Source organism: Onychostruthus taczanowskii, unplaced genomic scaffold (assembly GCF_017590055.1).
Source record: "Onychostruthus taczanowskii isolate IOZ18803 unplaced genomic scaffold, ASM1759005v1 scaffold188, whole genome shotgun sequence".
Classification (NCBI taxonomy): Eukaryota; Metazoa; Chordata; class Aves; order Passeriformes; family Passeridae; genus Onychostruthus; species Onychostruthus taczanowskii.
This window is the reverse complement of record NW_024499106.1, coordinates 246,801-257,146: the sequence shown is the minus strand read 5'-3', so window position 1 is coordinate 257,146 and position 10,346 is coordinate 246,801. Positions and strand designations below refer to the sequence as shown.

Below are 10,346 nucleotides of genomic sequence, written 5' to 3'. Positions count from 1 at the left end.
CCCCATCCCACCCTCCCGGGGCTCTGCCCCTGCCCCCCTGGGCGTTATATAGAGCTCTAATTCCACGCACGCACACACGAGATCCGAGGGGAACCAGGGGGACCCCAAAAAAGGCGAAAAACCCCACAGCAACCGGTGCCAGAAGAAAGCAAAACCCAACCGGGGCAGGGAGGGGGCGGCCGGGGGGGGCCCTGGCACGGCCCAGGGGGGCACAGGGGGACCCCCCCTCACTTCTTGTTCTTGAGCTGATTGGCGAGCCAGTCGAGGCCCTCGTAGAGCCCATCCCCGCTGGTGGCACAGGTGGCCTGGATGTACCAGTTACGGTGGCGCAGGGAGTGCAGCCCCAGCTTGTCCGTGATCTCCGCTGCGTTCATGGCATTGGGCAGGTCCTGCGGCACACAAGGGAGGTCACACAGGTGCTGCAGGAATGGGTACGACCCCTCCACGGGGGCTGGCACCAGCCCTGATGCCATGGGGGTGGGCACAACTCTGCCACAGGGCACCACCATCAGCACTGATGCGACAGGAAGGAGCGGGAATGTGACAAGGGATGTGACACACCAGCCCTGACACCACAGGGACGGCCAGAGCTGTGTTAAAGACCAGCCCTGGTGTCACAGGGATGGCCCTGGGGGGCCAGCACCACCTCTGGTGCTGCTGGGATGGCTCCAGGGCCCACCACCATCCCTGGTGCCACTGGGATGGCCCTGGGGCCAACACCATCCCTGGTGCCACGGGGATTACACCAGCCCTGACACCACAGGGACGGCCAGAGCTGTGTTAAAGACCAGCCCTGGTGTCACAGGGATGGCCCTGGGGGGCCAACACCACCCCTGGTGCCATGGGGATGGCTCCAGGGCCACGACCATCCCTGGTGCCATGGGAACCACCACCCCTGGTGCCACGGGGATGGCTCCAGAGCCACGACCACCCCTGGTGCCATGGGGATGCCCTGGGGCCACCACCACCCCTGGTGCTACAGGGATGGCTCCAGAGCCACGACCCCCCCTGGTGCCATGGGGATGGCTCCGGGGGCCACCACCATCCCTGGTGCCACAGGCACAGACGTGGCTCTGTCACACAGCCGCTCTGACACCAGCCTTGATGCCACAGCAAGTCCTACACCAGCCAGCTGCCCTGACACCCTGGGGATGTCTCAGTCCCACCACGAGGCTCTCCCCGCCCCCAGACCCACCTGCTTGTTGGCGAAGACGAGGAGGACGGCGTCCCTGAGCTCATCCTCTGCCAGCATCCGCATCAGCTCCTCCCGCGCCTCGTTCACCCGCTCCCGGTCGTTGCTGTCCACCACGAAGATCAGCCCTGGCGAGAGCAGCGGGCACCATCAGGGCTTCCTGTGGCCACCCTGCTCCCCGAGCCCCCCCGCGCTGTCCCCTCAGACACCTACCCTGGGTGTTTTGGAAGTAATGCCTCCAGAGGGGCCGGATCTTGTCCTGCCCACCCACATCCCACACGGTGAAGCTGATGTTCTTGTACTCCACTGTCTCGACGTTGAACCCTGCGGGGAGCGACAGTGGAGGGAAACTGAGGCACGGGGAGCCACCGGCCCCTTCAAAGGAGCCCAGATGGGGAGCGGGCTCTGCTCAGTGCCCTCCCAACCCCACCCACCGATGGTGGGGATGGTGGTGACGATCTCCCCCAGTTTGAGCTTGTAGAGGATGGTGGTCTTCCCAGCAGCGTCCAGCCCCACCATCAGGATCCGCATCTCCTTCTTCCCAATCAGGCTCTTCAGCAGGTTCCCGAAGATGTTGCCCATGGTGACGGCGGCGCTGGCTCCGAGGCCGGATCCTGCGGGGGCATGGGGCAGGCTGGGGGAGGCCCTGAAATCTGCAGGGGTGGAGCTGAGGGGTCCCCCGTGCTTGGAGGTGGGGGGGGCTGCAGGAATTGGGGATGTCCTGGGTGGGATGCAGGGCTTGGGGGACCCCAGGAAAGGGGCTGGGGAGGGGGCCACGCACTGCACGGGGGTGTCTGTGTGTGCAGCTCGGTATGGGGGGCTGCAAAGATGGGGATGCTGTGCCGCCCCCCGCTGCACCCTGCAGAAGGACAGCCCAGGGCGCTGCACTGGGGGAAACTGAGGCAGGGCTGTCGCCCTCCTCGAGGGGAGCAGAGCCCCCGGATCCAACCCCTCCTCCGCACGATGCCCCCATCACCGCAGCCTCGCCGGAGGGGGAGGCCCCCATCGCCCCCGCCGCACCGCAGCGCGCCCCTTCCCCCCCAGCGTGCGCAGCCCCCGCGCCCCCGGGACCCCCGAATTCACCGCNNGGGGGGGGCGGGGGGTGCAGTCGCGAGAGCCACGGGGCGTTACCATGGCAACGGCTGCAGCAGTGCGGGGGGGGCGCTCTGAGGGGGAGTCCCCCGTGTGCCCCCCCCACGCCATCAGCCCGGTCCTGGAGGCACCGGGACCCGCACCGGGGGGACAGAGCCTCGTCCGAAGGGGAGCCGCACCGGCGGGGCGGGATGGGAACATGGGGAGAGCGGAGTCCCGGGTTTTCCGCCCCCGCCATGAGCACCGGGGAGGCAAAGCCCCGATCGGGGGGGGTCCCTGTGCTTCACGGGGAACGGGGACCCCCGCACCGTCACGGGGGGACAGGCTGAGCCTCCCCGCACCGTGCCGATAGCGTCGATACGGAGGCTGTCCCGGTGTTTGCAGGCAGGGCAGGGGCCGGGACCGGGTGCGGGGAACCCGCGGGTGCTTCCCACGTCCGTCTGTCCCCGTTGTCCGATTGTCCGTCCCTGCTCGGCGCCACGGGACGGGACGGATGCCCCCCGCTCCCCGGCAGGTACCGGCGGCCACCCCGGGGGCACCGGGCAGCACCGGCCGCCCCGACGGCTGCGGGAACTGTTCCAGCGGCACCCCGGGACTGGGGGGATCCCAAGCATCGGGCCGCCGGGCCGCCGTGGGCTGCAGCACCGAGGATGGGGGGAACCGGGGCCCGGGACAGCGGGCAGGGAGTGCGAGGGCCGGAGGGTCCCGGGATGGAGCGGGGGAGGCGAGGGCCGTGGTTGCGCCCCGCCGCTGGTGGCACAGCCCCGGGCAGGGCCCTCCCAGCCGCGCCCCGGGGCCTCCCCGCGGCCGCTGACCTCAGCCCCGGGAGCCCCGACGGGGCGGAGGCCCGAGGGCGTGGACACGGCCCGGCCCGGCCGGGAACCGGGGCGGGGGAGGCGGGAGCGCCGTGCTGGAGCAGTCCCCGGGTCGGCCCTGGGTTCCTCCCGGGCCGGGGGAAGGGGTGCGGGTGGGTGCCGGTGCGAGCCCCCCACCCCCGCCGCCGTCCCGAGCTTTGTCCGTCCTTGAATTAAAGTGGTGAGCGGCGGCCCCGGGCCGTGACGGGCCAGCGGGGCTAATCCGGCCCCGCATGACTGGTCCGGGGAAACCGCGGCGGGGGGATTACCCCCCCCGGTTCCCGCCCCAACGGGGGACTCAGCTCAAGCCCCCCGGCCCGTCGGGCCCCGCATTGGGGACTTCACACCCACCCACAACCGGCCCGGGCGGGGGATGGCGGGGACACTCTTGTCCCAGCCGAGACCGGGCCAGCACCAGCCCTGCGTGCCCGTGTTCTGCCCGTGGGCACGTCAGGCCGCCCCCGCCAGCGTCCGAGCACCCCCTGCCCTTCCTTCTATCCCCCGTCCCTCAATCCCTCCACCCCCCGGTCCATCCCTACCTCCGACACCTGGTACCGGCCCAGACTGGGCGCTCCGGGGCAGGGGGAGCCGTGCGGGGCCGTGCCGTGCCCACGCGGGTTGTAGACACCGTGGGTGTCCACGGGGGTCCGGGGTGCCGCCGGGACAGCCCGGGACAACCCGGGCTCGAGCGGCTGGAGGAGGCTGTCACCCCGTCCCGCCAGGCACGGACTAGGACTGGAGAGGGCTCCGTAGGCTCCGGAGGGGCGCCCGGTAGCCTCGACGGTCCACGAGCCTGGGGACTGCACGTCGCGACACTAGGACGGTGTCCCCGAGCTTTCCCGGGACTGTTGTCCCCGTGCGCCCTGGGTTGTCACGGAGCTCTGCCTCCCCCGTGCGCCCGGGACTGTCCCGGGATATCCCGTCACTCCTGCCCCTGTGCACCCCGGGCTGTCCCGGGATATCCCGGGCTACCCCCGTTCCCCGCTCCCTCCTTGCGCCCGGAGCCGCCCGGGGCCGTCCCAGGTTATTCCGGGACCAGCTCCTCCTTGTGCCGGGAGCTGTCCCGGGCCGTGCCGGGCTCTCCCCGCCGGTGCCGGTGCCTGTAGAACGTGTGCGCGGGACTGCGGGGAAGGCGGGGGGCGGCAGCCGGGAGCTCTGGGCACGGGGCCGGGGCGCAGCCACCCGCCGGGCTAATCCGGGCCGTGACGGACAGCCCCGGCGCCGCCGCTCCCGCCGCCCCGTAAGAGATGCCGCAGCTCCGCCGCTCCCCATTGTTAGGGCGAGGACGCGGGGAGGCCCCGCGCGGCGGGACCGGCCCACGGGGACCCTCCGCGCCGCCCCTATAAGAGGGAAGGGGCTGGAAGATGCTCCCGGGTGCTGAGCGCTGTGCACCCGCCGCGCCGAGCCGAGTCCAGCCGTGCCGGCTCCCCGGGGAGCTGCCGGTACCGACCGCCGGCACTGGGTATCGCGCACGGACCGCCGAGAACCAGCAGCGGTACCGACACCGGGTACCGCGCACAGAGTGCCGAGCACCGGGTCCTCAGAAGCGGCACCGCCAACGGAGCGCCCGACGCCGCGCTCCAGGGCCCGGTCAGTGTGCGCTGGGCACCGCACCCCCGACGCCGCGCCCCGGCCACCGGCTGCAGCCCGGTGGCGGCGGCGGTGCCGGCCCGCCCGCCCGGCGCTCCCCGCGTCCCCCCGCGGCCGTCCTCATCTCGGAGCCGCCCCGCGCGTCCGGAAACACGCGTGGATGTAGCGGCCGGGCCGGGGGCTCTGCGGCACCATAAATACCGGGACGGCCGCTCGCCCGCGCACTCTGCCGGGGCTCCCGGGGCCGGAGCCATGCGCGCCGCCGCGCTGGGGCTGGCGCTCCGGGCACTCTGGGCTCTGGCCCTCTCCTCCCTCTCCAACACGCTGGCAGTGAACAACAGCGGGCGGTGGTGGTGAGTCGGACAGCACCGGCACCGGCACCGGTACCGGCACCGGGGTGGCGAGGCGGGAGGGCGGGGCTGGCACAGGCACAGCGGGGACTGCCCTGTACGCAGGGATGGGGCGTGTGGGGGGACACAGGGCTGCGACCCCCGTTTGGGATCCCTACAGGGGATGCTGCGGTGGCACCGAGGAGCCTGCAGGGAGGTTGAGGTGAGGAGGGAGGCGCTGGGGACCCCCCGCTGGTGGTGACCATCCCCACCTGTGCCACAGGGGCATCATCAACGTGGCCTCGTCCACCAACCTGCTGACAGACTCCAAGAACGTGCAGCTGGTGCTGGACCCCAGCCTGCAGCTGCTGAGCCGAAAGCAGCGCAAGCTGATCCGGCAGAACCCCGGCATCCTGCACAGCGTCAGCTCCGGCCTCCAGACTGCCATCAAGGAGTGCAAGTGGCAGTTCCGCAACCGCCGCTGGAACTGTCCCACCTCCCAGGGCCCCAACATCTTCGGCAAAATCGTCAACCGGGGTGAGGCTGGGGGTCAACACGGGGGTCCCCAAACCTCCTCCATGCACCCCCAAGTTGGGACGCTCATCAAAGCGCCCCTGGTTTGTTACGGGGCATCACAAGCCCATCGTGATGGAGGGTTGGGGGTGCCAGCGGGTACCCCCTCCCCATCCTGGCAGCCCCCTGAGGCCCCGCTCCCTCCACAGGCTGCCGGGAGACAGCGTTCATCTTTGCCATCACCAGTGCCGGCGTGACACACTCGGTGGCCCGGTCGTGCTCGGAGGGGTCCATCGAGTCCTGCACCTGTGACTACCGGCGCCGTGGCCCTGGTGGCCCTGACTGGCACTGGGGGGGCTGCAGTGACAACATCGACTTCGGTCGCCTCTTTGGGAGGGAGTTTGTGGACTCCAGTGAGAAGGGCCGAGACCTGCGTTTCCTCATGAACCTGCACAACAACGAGGCCGGGCGCATGGTGAGGGCACTGGGGCCTTGGTGAGGGCACTGGGGGGTGGGCACAGAGATGAGCAGGCCCACCAAGACCTTCAGCCTGTTCCCATGTGTGTGTTGGGAACAGCTGGAGATGGGTTTCACACTTGTCTTTGGGACAAGTGATGCCCAGGTGATGTGACACTGCAGAAACGAGGGGTGAAGGAGCACGGTGGTCCCCAGGGGGGTCCCAGGCTCCTCACAAGGCCCCAAATTCCCCTTTCCTTCCAGACGGTCTTCTCGGAGATGCGCCAGGAGTGCAAGTGCCACGGCATGTCGGGCTCCTGCACCGTCCGCACCTGCTGGATGCGCCTGCCCACCTTCCGTGCCGTGGGCGACGTCCTGAAGGATCGCTTTGACGGCGCTTCCCGCGTCATCTACGGCAACAAGGGCAGCAACCGGGCGTCGCGGGTGGAGCTGCATCACTTGGAGCCCGAGAACCCGGCCCACAAGCCCCCCTCGCCCCACGACCTCGTCTACTTCGAGAAATCCCCCAATTTCTGCACCTACAGTGGGAAGATGGGCACGGCGGGCACGGCCGGGAGGTTCTGCAACAGCTCCTCGCCGGGGCTGGACGGGTGCGAGCTGCTGTGCTGTGGGCGCGGGTACCGCACGCGCACCCAGCGCGTCACCGAGCGCTGCAACTGCACCTTCCACTGGTGCTGCCACGTCAGCTGCCTCAACTGCACCAACACCCAGGTGCTGCACGAGTGCCTGTGACCTGCCCCGGGACCACCCTGCCCAGCCCCCGAGGGGGTCTGCGCCACACACCCCCCATGACGGGTGCCCGGCTGGATTGAAGGCACCTATGGGTGGGGGTATGGATGTGTCCTAGGGACCCCCATCCTGCCATGGGTGGGCTCAGTGCCAAGCACCTTCCCGGCCACTCCCCGGCTCCACGGGGTCACTTCTTGCTGTAAATAAAATATTTATTGTGGACGGTTTGGTGCTGCCGCCCCCACCCTGCTTCGCTGGCCCCAGGCCCTGTTTTTTATAATTAAAGATAATAATAATTAATAATAATTAATAATAATGATGCTTTGTTACAGGTGTCATTGATAGCCTTTAGAGAAGAATAAAGAATATATTTTTATCAGTCCTGCCCTGATTTATGTTTGGGGGGGCTGGGGGAAGGAGGGATGAGCTGTTGGGGGGACACCAATGTATCCCAAACTGTGGGATGTGCTGTCCACATCCATCTGTCCATCCATCACTTCTGCATCCCCTCACTTCCCCATTCCACATCCATCAGCCTCTCCGGCTGCTGTCTGTCCATCTTTCTCCTCCTTCCCTCCACTCTCTGCCATCCCCTCCCCGCAGACCCCCTTCCTTCTCCCGCTGTGCCCGTCTCCATCCCAGCCATTCCTGCCGCCGCTCCCGGCCGGGACGTCCATCCCCACGGCTGCGGCGCCCATCACCATGGCACCTTGACTGCAGCATCTCCGATGCTGGAATTTGCCGGGGCGGTCGGGCTGGTGCCGCCGAGGCCGGGAGTTGGGAGCGGCCCCGGGAGGTACAAGACGACAGACAGGGAATGAGCATCGTCCATCACCGCTACCGGCCGGGGCTGACGGCTCCCCTCGGCTCCGGGGGAAAAGCAGGGCCGGGGGAGGGCACCGGGGTTACCGGGGCAGGGGCCAGAGGGGACGGAGATGGCCACTGGCCCCACAAACAGCCCTACATCCGTGTGTGACCACAAGAGAAACGCTGTGGCAAAGGGGGGGATGCAGCTCCGTGGCTGGCGGGTGTTCTGCTGGCGTGGAAATCCTCCTGGGATGGACATCTCTCCGGGACAGGCTTTCCTCAGGATGGGAATCCCTCTGGAATGGGCATCCCGTCACAATGGGCATCCTCTTGGGACAGTCCTCCCACTGGAGTGGGCACCCCACCGGGATGGGAATTCAGCATGCAGGACATGCCTTGAGATGGGTTTTTCCCTGGGATAAGCATCCCAAAGGGGTGGGCATATGCCCAGAAGGGGCATCCTTGGGAAGGGCATCCTTCTGGGACAGGCATCCCCCTGTCATGGGCACCCCTGCGGAGGGCACAGGGTGCACACATTCCCCCTGCACCGTGACTTCACACCTGGGGACATCAAAACCTCCCTCTCCGTGTCTGGGGGACCCCCAGCCTGGTGCCCACCTGTCCCGGGGGTCCCCCCAGCCCGGGCTCCCCCCCCAGAGCCGGGAAGCTCTCGGGGCCCCTGAGGCTGTGCCGCATCAAAGGCTGCGGGATGACGCTGCCACCACCCGAAATATCCCGCGGAGCCGATAGTGGAAAAGTTGATGTTTAGACTCAAAGGAGGGGGGGGAAAAACACCCTGGGGGCCCCCGCTGCCCGCGCCAAGGTCAAAACACAGCCCAGCGTGGAGAATAAAATACCAAAAGGCAAGGAAAACGCCTGGAAAGGAACACAGCCCGAAATAACCCTCCGAGCATCTCCCGCCTGCCGGGTTATCTGCCTGCTAAATTCTGCTCCTGCTTCAGCATGAAAATAGCCTGTTTTCCTGCGGTAGGAGTCAGGAATATAGATAATGACATTCTTATAAGTCACCTCTGTTACTCAGCTTTTCCTGTGTGTCCTGCTGGGCACCTCGGGCAGCCGCGACCCCCGGGTGGGCAGGGGCAACCTGGGCACCGGGCACAGACCTCCCCGGCTTGGACAAATATTCCTGGGTGCTGGAAATAGCTGCTGTGGGCCAGAGCAGGGCCAGGGAGAGGGCGGTGCCATCCTGCAGCAGGCTGTCACATCTGGGAACAGCTGGATGGTGGCCACAAGCTGGCTCTGCTGAGGGATGGGACAACCCCAACCCTGTTCAGGGATGGGGTGCAGGGGGCTCTGCCTGGGGGTGTGGGGCAGACAGACAGGATGACACACGGAAGTGCAGGACAGAGGGACAGGGCTGCTTCCAGGACAGAGGAAAGATGTCATTCCCAGAAATGTGGGACACTGGGACAGGAAAGTGCCCAGTGGTGCAGGACAGAGAGACACAGCCATGCCCAGGGGTGCAGGACAGTGGGATAGTGACATTCCCCGAAGTGCAGGACAGAAAAACAGCACAATGACCAAAGTTTCTGGACAGAGGGACAGGATGACACAGAGAGATGCAGAACAGAGCCATGCCTAGAGGTGTGGGACAGAGGGATGGTGTCATTCCCAGAATCCAGACAGAGGGACAGGACAGTGCCGAGAGGTGCAGGACAGAGGAATTGTGTCATTCCCAGAGGTGCAGGACAGGACAGGACAGGACAGCGCCCAGAAGTGTGGGGCAGGAGGACTCTGTCAATTCCAGAAAAGCAGAGCAGAAGGACAGGACAGACAGACAGTGCCCACCTGCCCAGACCCTCAGGTGGCCCCATCCCACCTGTGGAACCTTCCCCATCCCCTCCCATCCCACCCCATCCCCTGTCACCATCACCAGCGGCACAGCCCCGTCCCGGCTCCCCTCGCCTCCGGTCGATGCGGACCCACGTCCCGCCAGCTCCCGGCTTGTCCGGCCGCCCCCTCCCATCCGCCGCATTCCTCCGGCGCGGGGCCAACGCGCCCAGCAACGGTGGCAGCGCTGGCCTCTAATCCCCGGGCATGCCAGCCCCGGGGGGACCGTCGCCGTCACCCACTCCCTGATAGGTGACCAATGCCCGAGACGAACAATTAGGGACAAAGCGGAGCCGCCGGGGGCTAACGCCGGCCTTCACGGGTGCCTTGTGCGGCATTCGGCGGGTTTAATGAATTGTCCATCAATCCTTTCAGCTCCGCTCGCCCGGGCTGGATTAATCTGAGAAGCCGCAGTGGGGAAGGAGCCGCTAAGCCTGTATTTATTACTCTGCCATTGTAACTAATTGAGGTAATTATCTGTGACTCCAACCCCGCGCAACAATGCCGCATTCACCGGACCCTTCCCACCGGCTCCTCGCGCGGCCTGGGAGAGCCGGCACCCGCGGGCAGGAGCGCTGGGACAGGGACACGCTGGGGACGCTCAGGAAGGTGGCGGGTAACCAGGTGACACGGCGCTGTGGGGACACGGACAGCGCTGCTGGCACGCGTGGGATGTGGCATGGCCGGTGCCAGCTGCACGTGCGGGTGGCGGCGCCGCGGGGACACTGCCAAGGCAGCGCACACACGGACACGGATCTCTGGGGACACCATTGTCACCGGCGACACACGAAGGTCACAGCTCGCTGGGGACCCCGCCAGCGCTGGCACATACATGGACGTGGCTCCTTTGGGACATTGCCAACAGCAGTGACACATGAGACACGGCTCTCTGGGGACGCCAGTCACCACCAG

At 67.3% G+C, this 10,346-nt stretch overlaps 2 protein-coding genes across 2 annotated transcripts; one reads left to right on the top strand and one right to left on the bottom strand.

The window, feature by feature from the left end:
* Nucleotides 1-6: 6 nt before the first annotated feature.
* On the bottom strand, nucleotides 7-1,803 carry ARF3 (ADP ribosylation factor 3). Its single transcript, XM_041401223.1, has 4 exons — nucleotides 1,627-1,803; nucleotides 1,406-1,516; nucleotides 1,196-1,320; nucleotides 7-389 (listed from the first exon to the last, which is right to left on the bottom strand). Exons 1-4 carry the CDS (start codon nucleotides 1,772-1,774, stop codon nucleotides 228-230), a joined length of 546 nt encoding a protein of 181 aa, XP_041257157.1. The 5' UTR covers nucleotides 1,775-1,803; the 3' UTR covers nucleotides 7-227.
* Nucleotides 1,804-4,980: 3,177 nt separating this feature from the next.
* Nucleotides 4,981-6,784, top strand: WNT1 (Wnt family member 1). The gene is made up of 4 exons (XM_041401230.1): nucleotides 4,981-5,081; nucleotides 5,341-5,594; nucleotides 5,780-6,045; nucleotides 6,291-6,784. Exons 1-4 carry the CDS (start codon nucleotides 4,981-4,983, stop codon nucleotides 6,777-6,779), a joined length of 1,110 nt encoding a protein of 369 aa, XP_041257164.1. The 3' UTR covers nucleotides 6,780-6,784.
* Nucleotides 6,785-10,346: the final 3,562 nt, after the last annotated feature.

Coding starts and splice junctions, on each gene's coding strand:
- WNT1 (XM_041401230.1), top strand. CDS start 4,981: ATGCGCGCCGCCGCGCTGGGGCTGGCGCTCCGGGCACTCTGGGCTCTG. Junction 5,595..5,779: donor CGGCAAAATCGTCAACCGGG/GTGAGGCTGGGG, acceptor CTCCCTCCACAG/GCTGCCGGGAGACAGCGTTC. Junction 6,046..6,290: donor ACAACGAGGCCGGGCGCATG/GTGAGGGCACTG, acceptor CTTTCCTTCCAG/ACGGTCTTCTCGGAGATGCG.
- ARF3 (XM_041401223.1), bottom strand. CDS start 1,774: ATGGGCAACATCTTCGGGAACCTGCTGAAGAGCCTGATTGGGAAGAAG. Junction 1,517..1,626: donor CACCACCATCCCCACCATCG/GTGGGTGGGGTT, acceptor CGCTCCCCGCAG/GGTTCAACGTCGAGACAGTG. Junction 1,321..1,405: donor TTACTTCCAAAACACCCAGG/GTAGGTGTCTGA, acceptor TGCTCTCGCCAG/GGCTGATCTTCGTGGTGGAC.